Consider the following 12,349-nt stretch of genomic DNA (forward strand, 5'->3'; position numbering starts at 1 on the left):
TTGTTCCTGTATACACACTTAAGCAGAATCCAAGTTCCCCACTCCTTTACGAGTCCACACTGCTAGCCTGTCTGACACCTGAGTTTTGAACAGCTCTTTCTCGATAGAACATTGTCAGAGCTGTCAGGACCAGAGTCTGGCTGAGCAGAGCAAAAATGGGACCAGACAACCAGAGGAATTTCTCTCCCACAGGAAAGCGGAATTGGGGATGTTTTGGGGGCTGGATGCATGTAGAAGATAGAAATTCTCCTCTTCATTACTTAAACCAGCTCTTTTCTCTCTTAGGTATCACAACTGTGCTAACGATGACCACCCTGAGTACCATCTCCCGCAAGCACCTTCCCCGTGTTTCCTATATCACAGCCATGGACCTCTTTGTCTCTGTGTGCTTCATCTTCGTCTTCGCAGCTCTTATGGAGTACGCTACGCTCAACTACCTGGTGGGAAACAAGAAGCCACTTGAGCACAACAGGAAAGCCAGACTGGTAGGTCAAAAGGGCCAGCAGAGGGGGATGCTGTTAGAACCCCAAGCTATCCCTCCTGAGCCTGCACTGGAAACTGCTGATGTGATTTAGTGCCTGTGCTGTGTTCATAAGGTCCTCTGACCACTCTGTGTGCTGGGTCTGAGAACCTGAAAGGTGAGACACAACCAGAAAAAGCAGCTGAGGCTCCCCCAAAATGATGAGGTCCCTGTCAGAGCCAGACACCCTGTGCTTTCTTCAGAACTGCTGGAGAGCTTATCAGTACAGTTTAGGATGACTCCCATGACCACAAGTCCACTTTAAGACAAGGTGAGCCACTCCCAGGTTCTTCCTCCTGTACCGGTTTGATCTCTGTGGATTACAGAGGTATCTTAGGTCACAGAGATGCAGAAACCTATTTTCTTTTGTGGTGTGTCCATCAGAAGACCTGAGTGTGGGGACAGTGAACCCATAGTGGTTGTCATCCTCCTGAGATCTACCCAAGCTCATGGCAGGTACTTCTGACACATCAGCTGAAACAGGCCTCTGAATTGGGACAGAACTGAAACCAAAAAAGATAGATCTCTTCTGTGCCAGTCTCATTTCCCAGCACAGGTGGAGAGAACTCTTCCATGAAGCTGATGATAAGCCTCTTCTCCTGGGCCAAGAGGTTATGAGTCACACACAGCCTTTCCCTGGCTTTTCTCCAGCATCTGACAGCAACCAGAAGACACATCTGGACTGTGTGCTGTGTCTTCAGAGACAGCTGAGCTCCAGGGAATGAGGGAAGAGGCTAGCACATCTGAAATCAAACAGGTCCTGTTTCTGCACTGTTAGTGGCAGAGATGGGGAATCAGAGCAAGTAGATCTTTGCTAAGGCTATGCCCTAGGGTGCCAGGAAGGAAACTCATAGTCTTGCAGGGAGCTGCCAGTCCCCAGTATGCCAAGGTGGTGATTTACAACCAGGTACAGAGATGGAGGATGATCAGTCACCCCTCTCCACTGAACTGCACCTATGCTATAAACTGCTCTATTGTCAGTGGGATGGGGTTTGGTGTCTAGAACATTTTTTCTTCTGTTTTCCTTCCCTTTAATCCACCTAGCCCTTCTCATTACAGCCACCTGCCGGTGCACAGGTGATGCCATCCTTTACCACCATCAACATCAACAACATCATGCACTGGCCCCCAGAGATAGAGGAGGATGAGGATGAAGACCCTGGCTCCCCGTGCCTGGAAGGAAAGGAATGTGAGAGGTTCTTCTGCTGCATTGAGGACTGCCAGACAGGAATGTGGCGTGAGGGGAGGGTCCGCATTCACATCTCCCGCCTGGACTCCTACTCTCGCGTCTTCTTCCCCACCGCCTTCCTGCTCTTCAACATTGTCTACTGGATTGCCTATCTCTATCTCTAGCCATTCTTTGTCCTCAGCTGGAATGGACTGGAGACCAGCAAGATGGGCACAGAGAGCTCAAGGAGCATAGAGAACAGCATCTCTCCCGTTGTAGTCGATTGTTGGTCTGAACAATCCAACCTGGTGATTCCCTCTCCCTGCTCTCTCATCTCTTCTGAGAAGAACCAGACAGCTTTTTTTTAGCCTTCTAACATATCTTTTTAGAGAATCTACCATTCCCAAACAACCCCCTCTCCAGCACCACCAGCATTTTACTCCTTGTAAGATTGCCCCAAAATGTCCTGTTCCCATCTCAAACATTAGGGGTTTTATCAAAAACTAAAACTTAATGCATTTCATTTTTCCATCCAGTCCTACCCCTAAATTCCATGGGAAGCGATGGCAAATGGAGTTTTCTGCATAGTTATTAAGACTGCAGAGGAAATAAAGTAGATCTTACAACTTCTGCACCACTTCCACCAGAATAAACTTTGTCAAGTCTAAGATGAGAAGGAAAGAAGTGTGAAAGAGGGCAGCAGTACAGCTTTTCCACAGTAGCTAGGCTTGGCTAAAATGTTTTGAACCTGCCCAGAAGCTGGCAGTGGCACTGACAAGGATGGAGTAGCTGCAAGCCCTGTAGAATATCTGTGGAGCATTCCTCATGGATCACTCCACTTGTTGTACCAAGTGGCACCCAAGGCATCCACCCACTGAGGCCTTGCTGATTCTCATCAGATGGTGGTAAAAAGCACTTCACAAGTTTGAAGGGCCCATCTGCCTTACTGGAGCAGACTCTTCAGGGCTCATGCTGACATTCTGCTTTGTGATCAGGACTATGCAGCTTACATTGGCCATAGCCAAAAGAGGGAGAAAGTCCTTATGCTACAAAGACCAGAAGCAGTCTCATGAGCCTGTTGGAGGTGGCTTGGTTTGACCTGTCTCCTGTGAGCTGGGCCCTACTGTACCATGCGTCACAGCAGAGCAGTGCTCTCCTTCACAGTGACACTTGTAGAAACCATCAGATCTGTGTTTGGGAGTAGGTGCTAACGTGAGAAAGGAGTACTAGAAAAGGGAACACGATCAGCTACCAGTGGTGGGGGGACAGCATTCCTGAAGCTCAGATGTGTTTCCTTCTTTTTTTTCATAATTACATAAAAATACAGACTTCACTAAAACTGTATGGCTCCCCCCAGTTGCCACCAATACTTGGCCCTTCCCAGAATCAGGAAACGGAGCGAGTCATCCTTGCTAGATTTCAGGAAGGTCAGACATAGTGAGATGGTTCCTTATGGTCCATCTTAAAGGGATAGAGAAATGCATAATACAGTCTCAGCTGCAAAGAAACTGCGTAACATAGAAGAGGCAACTCAGAGCCAAAGTCCATAATGTGTAAATCAGCTGCCTCCCCATTTATACCAACTGCCGATGTGTCCCACAGCATGGTTGTGAAAAGCAATGTGCCATTAATAGGTACTTACTGTGTAAATTACGAACAACACAAAAATCTTTTTAAAAACAGCATGGTTTAGAAACAATTAGTACTTAAAAAGCTTGTCACCAGAAGAAAGCTGGCATGGCTGCAGAGAAAAAGTTAGGAAAGGCTGGCTCAGAGGACAGCTAACAGGGGCAGGAGGTTTTACATATTCTTAGAGAGCAATTTGATCTGGTTTAAAGACGGATTTTGACACTGTTAAATCTGATCTGAATAATGAAGTGTCATGTTTAATTCATTCATAAATACAGCCTTACCTTGGTTCCAGAGGAACAGCTAGAGCGCCTAATCAAGTATACAATAGTACAACCCTCAGCTAAGTATAACCTAATGGGGTCAGACCAGCATAGCTCTGGAAGGGGAAATTGTGCCTGTCTAACCTGTTACAGTTCTTTTAAAATACCAAGTAAGAGATAAAGGTTACCCAGAAGCATAATTTGCTTAGCTATTCCGACAGCTTTTGAAAGGATGGAAAGAAATTATGGCGGGTGGTTCTAACTGAGGAAATTGATTTAGCAAAAGAATTATTAAGGAGGTTCTAATTAGAGGAAATTAACTGAGGAGAGGGGAAAAAAGAATTGTTAAGGAGGTTCTAATTAGAGGAAATTAATGTTTCAGAGAGAAAGACACAAAGAGGGAGAAGTCTAAGAAAAGAATCAAAACAATTTCCAGACAAGAAGAGCTGCTGGGTGACAGTGCCAACTCCCAGCCAAGCGGGTTGATGTTCTGCTCCTAATAGCAAAGCGCTATTAGATGTAGCAACAGAAAAACTGCCTATGACTCAATCGTACACCGACAGGGAGTTGGATTAAACAGGGTCCTGTGATCTCTGTGGGGAGCCAAAAGGAAAGAGCATCCTAGATGAAAACTGGCTCACACGGCAGACTCTGAGTGAAGCATGTCTTCACATGTCAGAAGGCAGCTGCTAGTATGTGCACGGGAAGGGGCACCCCGGCGGCAAAGCAGGGCCCGTGCCAAATATGCTCATTAACAGTACAGTGACATAAAAGGTGTGCAGGCTATGTAGGCTGCAGCGAACACAGGCAGCAAAATGTGGAAGGGGATCATCTGAGAAAGGCATGGTGGAAGGGAAAATTTAACATTCATCTGCAAAGGAGTCCAAACATCTGCAATTCACTGTAGCTTTGAAGCACTTGGGAGCCTTGACGGACACAGATGGTTGTCATGGGCACTGGAGTACAGACTTCAGCCCCAGGAGCAGCAGCTTGTTGAAATTCAACCTTTTACAGAATCAGCCAGGAGAGAAGCAGGGTGTACAAGAGACCTAAGAGGATGACAGGGACTTGGGCAAAGCAGACTTGAAAGATTATAAGATTTCACCAAAAAAAGATAAAGCCAACACACACCTAGGTAATTTAACCAATGATGGAGGATTTGACAGAGGAAAATAGCCTAGCGTGGGCTGGAGCACAAGGAAGCTGATTACTAAGGCTGGGGAAGGAGGAGGGAGGGGGCTTTTTGGCTTAGGGAAATCTGTGCCCATCATAAATAGCTCAATAAATAAAGGCATGCACGAATTCAATCATGTTTTAAAGTTTCTACAGTATCTCAAAAAAGGAAAGCTAAGAAAAGCCAGGAAGAAAAATCCACCATTTTTTGGAACTACTTTGCAAAGCTCCAGTTCCCTGGAAAAAGGTTTCCCTGCTATCAGCAGGAAATCCACGGCACAGAGACATCCAGGAGCCATGTGTGGCCCTGCTCAGCAAGACAGTGGGAGCTGAGCCCCACCGGTCCCCTCCTAGATCATCATAAACCACCTGCTTTTCCCTGCATGCTGTAGTTTCTGCCATCACACTGGAGTGGGTTATGTTACCACAGCATCTTTCAGCCCAGGACAGCTATTGCCTTTCCACCAGCGTCTGACTAGCTCACTCCAGGGGACACAGCCCAGGAACACAAGGCAGGAGACACCTGCACAGCTGTGAGACACCTGGGTGGCTGCGCTGCCTCCTCCTATCACGTAGGTTTCAACTTTCTTCCCTGCCCGGAAACTTGGTGGAGGAGCCGTGTATTGACGCCGTCACAGGACGTGTTCACACTGGGCTTCCCTCACCTCCTCCCTCCCCTTCCCGGGGAACAGAAAATCACATTCTCATCCCCGGCACCTACAGAGGACCTCTGTCAGACAGCTACTACATGACAAGTTTCCTTGCTGGTGGCCCGAGAGTGCCTGATGCTGGCTATCATGGCTGATCCTGTAGCAGAAGAACACGCATCCCAAGCTAGTGAACTTTGCTGTGAATGTGGCCAGTTCACCTCTTGCTGGACAATCATCTCCACAACTCCCACGATGAAGTGGACAATGCCACATCTGCCTTTAGGCTCTGCTCCAACCTATGGACACCCTCTGTGGACATAGGTACTGTTTAAAATGCCTTGAAAACTTCATGCAGGAATATAATTTTTGTCCTGTGGCTCGGATAAAGCTCTCTTTCCAGCAGTGCCACAAGTCCAGCCTTCTAGTACGAAACCTGTTGGATAAGCTGATTGTCTTCTGTCCTTTAAAGGCAGAGTGTCAGCAGAAAATGCAGCAATGTGAACTAGAAGCTCATCTGCAGAACAGGTGTCCTGGTTTCAAGAAATACAAATCTGAACTACAGCGGAAGAACAATTACATTTCGAAAGGGAAGGAACATCCAAGGTGGAGACAAACACACCCAAGGATCCAGAGGTACCAAGTGGAGGATCGTCACTTGTGGTGGAAAGCTCTGCAGCTGCTGTGGTATCACTAGGGGCCGCAGAGCCTGGACTGGTTAATCCAGCTTCTGAGGAGACTAAAGACGACCTTCCTCAGCAAGTTAGTCTTATGGCTGAACCAAGCACAACTGAAATTCACCGAGAAGACCTGGAGGAAAAGTTGAGGATAGGTGAGGGTAGACTCGCAGATTCTGTCATTGTTGCAGATGGAAGAATAGCACCTGGGGACCATATTCTTGAGGTGAATGGTGTCAACATCAGCAGTGTGACTCACTGCCAAGCTGTCGCCTTCCTGTGCCACCCAGGGCTCAGTACTGGGGCCAGTTCTCTTTAGTGTCTCCATCAATGATCTAGACAAGGGGATCAAGTGCATCCTCAATAAGTTTACAGGTGACACCAAGATGGGTGGGAGTGTTGATCTGCTGGACGGTAGGAAGGCTCTGCAGAGGGATCTGGACAGGCCGAGGCCAGCTGTATGAGGCTCAACAAGGCTCAGTGCTGGGTCCTGCACTTGGGGCACAACCACCCCCTGCAACACCACAGGCTTGGGGAAGAGTGGCTGGAAAGCTGGCTGGTGGGAAAGGACCTGGGGGTGCTGGTCGGCAGCCGGCTGAATGTGAGCCAGCAGTGTGCCCAGGTGGCCAAGAAGGCCAGCGGCATCCTGGCTTGTATCAGCAATAGTGTGGCCAGCAGAGACAGGGAAGGGGTTGTCCCCTTGTACGTGGCACTGGTGAGGCCGCACCTTGAATACTGGGTTTAGTTTTGGGCCCCTCACTACAAGAAGGACATTGAGGGGCTGGAGCCTGTCCAAAGAAGAGCAGTGGAGCTGGTGAAGGTTCTGGAGCACAAGTCTTATGAGAGGCAGCTGAGGGAACTGGGGGTGTTTAGCCTGGAGAAAAGGAGGCCCAGGGGAGACTTTATCACTCTCTACAACTACCCCAGAGGAGGTTGTAGCAAGGTGGGGGTCGGTCTCATCTCCCAAGTAACAAGTGATAGGACAAGAGGAAAGAGCCTCAAGTTGCACCAGGGGAGGTTTAGATTGGATATTGGGAAAAATTTCTTCACTGAAAGGGTTGTCAAGCGTTGGAACAGGCTGCCCAGGGAAGTGGTTGAGTCACCATCCCTGGAGGTATTTAAAAGATGTGTAGATGTGGTGCTTAGGGACATGGTTTAGTGGTGGACTTGGCAGTGTTAGGTTAACAGTTGGACCTGATAATCTTAAGGGTCTTTTCCAACCTAAATGATTCTGTGATTCTAACATCTGGCTAATGATGGGGACTGGAAACGATGATCTCAGCATTTTTGGTTTATGGCTTTTGTTTGGAAGATAAAAGTCAGGAAGAAGGTTGATCTCTCATTTCTCCGTCTCCGATTTCTATCCTTCCCCTCCAAATTATGCCATGTAAGGGACCATTTTTAGACTGTATGCTCTTCAGGGCAGGGACTCTTTACTGTGTGTTTGTACAGGGACTAGCACACTAGGGCTTGATCCTTAACTGAGATTTCTGGATGCTACTTATTATAGATAATAAACAACAGTATGGACTACCTGTCTTCAACACCACTGTCTATCCACACCTTGTAAGAAGGCTAAAAATTGTCCCCTATCCCCCTCCTGATGAGGTTACATTTTTATTTCGCCAGAGAAAAATATGTTGTTGGAAAGTAGGGAAAAATGTTAGTCTGATATTTTTGGGGTGGATTTTTCAGATTTTTTTTTTTTAAAGAAGTTGCTTCAAATCAACACTGCTCAGAAGCAGTCTTTACCATTTAAAAGCATTGTTTCTAATGCAAGAGAAATTCTTGCTTGATCCCCTCAGTCTGTAGCCATTTTAAAGCAAATACTGTTTCCCTAAGTGTTGGGGTTTGGGGTTTTTTTTTTTTGGGGGGGGGGGGGGGGGGAGGTGGCATTAATATTTGGTGGACTTTATTTTGGCCTTTCTGCTCCCCATCTAATGCTGGTGACTTCTGGGGTGATCATACTCCAAAGGACAACCCCAGCTCTGAAGAAGGCCTCCCCCAAGAGCCACCCAGCTCCTGTCCCCAAACCACACGGAGGAGCAAAGGCCAGAAGCGTCTGCACGGCTGCTGAATCCAGCCCTAGGCACACACAGCCATGCATGCGCAACCTTACCCTTCTCTCCTTTGGAGCAGCGCTCATTACTCATGCCTGATGTGCTACAGAAATTAATTGGCCTCTCACCATTCCCTCCACTCCCACCTCCTTGCAAAACGCTGTCTTCCTGCATCCCACAGAGCCCCACCATGCTGCCGCTGCTCCCTCGGCCTTGAAACCCCGCTAAGATTTCCCCTGAACATCCAATTTACAAAGGCAATAAGGGAGCACTGATGCTAATGAAAAAGCCCCCTCCCAACCATTATAAACATCACAAGATCATCCTAACACACAAAGCATCACGCCTGAGGATGGCCTGCTGCCCTGAAAGCCTCCTCCACCTCTCTACACCCACATGTCCTTCACAAACTTGCCGGGCGATGTGGCCCCGCCATCGTCTCACCTCACCCACAACATGGAGGAGGGCTCAGCCATCTCCAAGAGGCCGCAGCCCACGCCACTTCCCGCCCCCTTATGTTATTTTTCTCCTTAATCTTCCTTTGGGGGCTTGTCTTCTGGGTTTCGTCCTGCCCCCCCGTCCCGGGCCGCCCAGGGTTTTCCCGACACACGACAGCTCATGTCGCCGACGGGCGCCTGGCCCGGGGCAGCTTCTCCCGCGCAGGCGCGGAGCGAGGCCGTGGCCGGGCTCCCCCCTCCCGTCCCGTCGCCGTGGAAACCATTAGGCCGGGGCGCTGCCGCCGGTGCTGGAACTATAAAATCATCGTATTTCTAACGCGATTTCCCGCCGCCCCCCCCTTTCTTTCTTTCTTTCCCCACTTTTGAGGTGTCGTTATTTTTATCTGAAGAGCAGCGAGGGAGGGCGCTGGTTCCTGAGGGAGGCCGGGGTGCCCTGCACGCTGGGGCAGAGGGCCGGTCGCCTCAGGGGAGAAGCTCCTTGCAGGCACAGCTCACACCTTCCCGGAAAGGGAAAACAAATAAACCTCCCTCCTACTTCCCTCTGGCACACATTATATCCCTTCAAGCTTTGAGAGTTCCCAAAATGCTAAAAACATGGCGGGGGGGGGGGGGGGGGGGGGGGGGGCAAGCAGAGGGAGAGGAGAAAGTTATATTAAGTTGTTACTTTTTATATTCCTAAAATACATTCATTATAATTTGACTTCCTCTTAATGCCTCAGATTTATAGGCTTTGGGAAGATTGAATTTAAAGAGAATGAGTGTGGCCAAAAATGTTTCAAGCTGTGCACCGCAAGGGCAAGGGGGGAGACAGCCCCGGCGTGGCTGGCATGGGAGCTGCCACCCCGGGCCTGTGTCAGGGTGACCGCCACACCAGGCCGATTTGTTGTCTTTGTCTCGTGGAAATGGCATCCATCGCCTGACAGCACAGCACAGCTCCTGGCAGCCCCTGAGGTACCTGCTGTGAAGTGTGGGGGCATAACATGGCTCCCAGTGTTCCCATCAGACTGAGGGAGGAAACTCGGGTACCCAGGGGAAATGCCCTATTGCCTGCAGACCTTCAATAAAGAAGTGTGTTTGGGAAAAATACTGCGTTTGGGTTTTTTTAAGGATTGTGCAGGAGAAAATCGACTCAATTGTCTGTCAGAGGAATCTCAGGTCTTTCAGGTTGGGTTTTTTTGTTGTTGATGTTGCTGATTCTTTATATTGCTGCCTGGCATGGTTTTACCCCTCTCTCCTTGTTTTTTCCCCTTCTCCCCACACCTTCCAAAAAATTAAATAATAGAGTCCAGGCCTCATCCATCCCAGCTACACTTCTGGCACCATCTGAGCCCATATGACAATAACAACACCACAGGATGGAAGAGAGCAATCGAAGCCTTAATAGTTGCTGTAAGCAGGTCGGCATAGCAACATCTCCAGAGAGAGCTCTCCATGGGGTCATTTCCATTCACTTTAAAGCCCACTTGGGCTGCTAGAGTGCTATAAAACGGACTCAGAAAAGCTGTTAATTAGGATTAGCAGCTTCAGGAACATCAAGCCACAGTGCTCCAAGCTGAGCCATTTATCTGAGAGAACTCAGGCCTCTTGAGTGCCTTCTTAACCGAGGCACAGGACACCACATGTCAAGGCAGACAACTCTGAAATCAGATGGCAGAGCCACCCGGCCATCTATGAGAGAAGGTTCCTACCCTGGCTGCTGAATGATACTGCAGCACTTCTGCGATCAGATCGCCCTTTGCTGGATTCGAATGGTTGGCAGGTCCAAGATGCACCAGCCAGGTTTACAGGAGCAGGGGAGAAGGCACAGACCCATCTTATCAATCCAAGTTGCATGTGGTGCGAAATCCACAGGGCATATGGTGGGTGCCCCTGGGTGAGGTTTCTGGATGATACATATCCCATGACAGGTCTGTAGGGCTCCAAGAGAAAGCATCCGCAGTGCACAAAAGATGGCACCTGTGCGTGTCAGCATGCTCTTTCAAGGCCAGTCACAGACTCCATGGAATAACAAAGTAGTGACTTGTGTTTCACAGCTGCTGGGATAGGACTTTCAGTCTATTGCCATAAGCTTCCTGCCCTTCATCAGTCTGCAGTGTGAAAGGCCCAAGGAAGGTGATAAGTCCCTCATGTGTAGCAGTAACACGGAAATCCAGCTTTGCAATAGCTTCTGTCACACACACGAGCAAAACAGGCTGTAGGGAAAGGTTGAGCCATTGCTAGGCTGCCATTGGCTGATTTGCATCTCTCATGTGTCACTGGCCCTTACAAACCTCCTAAGGCAATCTTTTCTGACACCTTCCCTTTCCAAATGCAAGGTGAAACACACGTGTCTCCCTCACATTATTCTGCTTCTCTCGGTGTTCTCATCTCCTCAGGGTAAATCGTGAATCATAGCCGAGATGAAGGCAAAACTTCCCATCTGGGAGTGGAGTACTAGCTTCCTTGCATACGCCACTCTTCCTGGAGAAATACTATTAGGTCTGGTCAAAGAAATACCTGTGGCAGCAATTCAGGCATTCACACTGCAATCTGTTTTTCAAAATCACACTCTTCAGGGATGCTGGTAGCCATGCTTTCAGCTGTGTCTATCATAAAGGGAAAAGTCTTTTACCATATTGACAGCTGGACCAGGTTCAGGCAGATCTGAAATCAATTTTAAGGCAGAACTGGGCCTACACCCTTCTCCCATTTTAGCCATAGAAATTCCCAGTAGCCTCAAAGAATATATATGGCAGCAGAGACTCACCAGATCAGAAAAACAGAAATCCCTACCCAAGAGTTTACAGTCTGCATCTTAAAAATGGTAGGTACCTGCTGTGGTCCTTGCCATAATGGAGATCTACTGCTCCTCTCCAGGAATTGTCCTTTACCGACCAACCCTTCTATTACAGAGCTTCAGCCAGCCCCCAGCAGTGTCCAACAGAGATCGACATCTCAGGGAAAAAAGTCAAGACAACAGGTGAGAAGAACAAGCTGTAGGAAGAATTTAGTAAGCTAGAACTATCACACCTCGAAAGAATGTGTACGATGCTAGGTGACTAAATCTGTGGGTAAGACCATATGTTGGTGCTTTACCCAAGCCGGTAGAATCATGAAATCATAGAATAGTTTGGGTTGGAAACAGGCTTAAAGAACATCTAGCCCAACCCCTCTGCCATGAGCAGGGACATCTTCAACTAGATCGGGTTGCTCAGAGCCCTGTGCAACCTGACCTTGAATGTTTCCAGGGATGGGGCATCTACCACCTCTCTGGGCAACCTGTTCCAGCGTTTCACCACCCTCATTGTAAAAAATTCCTTCCTTATATCTAGTCTGAATCTACCCTCTTTTACTTTAAAACCACTACCCCTTGTCCTATTTTAGTACTAAACCAAAAAGCAAAAGGAACTGCACAACTCTGAAACCGTCTCAAAGTCCCTGCATGCCCCCTCTGCCCAACACCACTGTGAGCCTAACAGCTGAGCGGAGAAACATGCCAGGCTCATTCAGGCATTTCTCATTAGTTTCCCAAGATTTCTCAATATTCTGCTTCTCAAGATATTCATCTGGCAGCAAATTATAGATGAGGGAAAAGCATCTCTCCCTAAGCCATCCAGAGAACACAGAACGACAAAGCAAAATCATAACAGACAAGGAAAGTTCTTGTGAGTCATCATCTTCCTTCCTTTCCTTCTCCCTTTCCAACATTGCTGATAGCCCTGGGATTGTTCCATGTACCCTGGAACCAGAAGGTACCTATTCCTGCTGCAGGCGT

General features: G+C 48.4%; 1 protein-coding gene across 1 annotated transcript in view; it reads left to right on the plus strand.

Moving 5' to 3' along the window:
* Window positions 1-7,610, plus strand: part of LOC141949260 (gamma-aminobutyric acid receptor subunit gamma-4) — a 42,956-nt gene extending 35,346 nt beyond the window's left edge. The window contains exons 8-9 of the mRNA XM_074882638.1: window positions 286-485; window positions 1,580-7,610. Coding sequence (XP_074738739.1) covers window positions 286-485; window positions 1,580-1,873 — 494 coding nt within the window. The 3' untranslated portion in view covers window positions 1,874-7,610. The remainder of the gene's footprint in view (window positions 1-285; window positions 486-1,579) is intronic.
* The last annotated feature ends 4,739 nt before the right edge of the window (window positions 7,611-12,349 follow it).

The sequence above is a fragment of the Strix uralensis genome, chromosome 13 (assembly GCF_047716275.1).
Source record: "Strix uralensis isolate ZFMK-TIS-50842 chromosome 13, bStrUra1, whole genome shotgun sequence".
Taxonomy (NCBI): Eukaryota; Metazoa; Chordata; class Aves; order Strigiformes; family Strigidae; genus Strix; species Strix uralensis.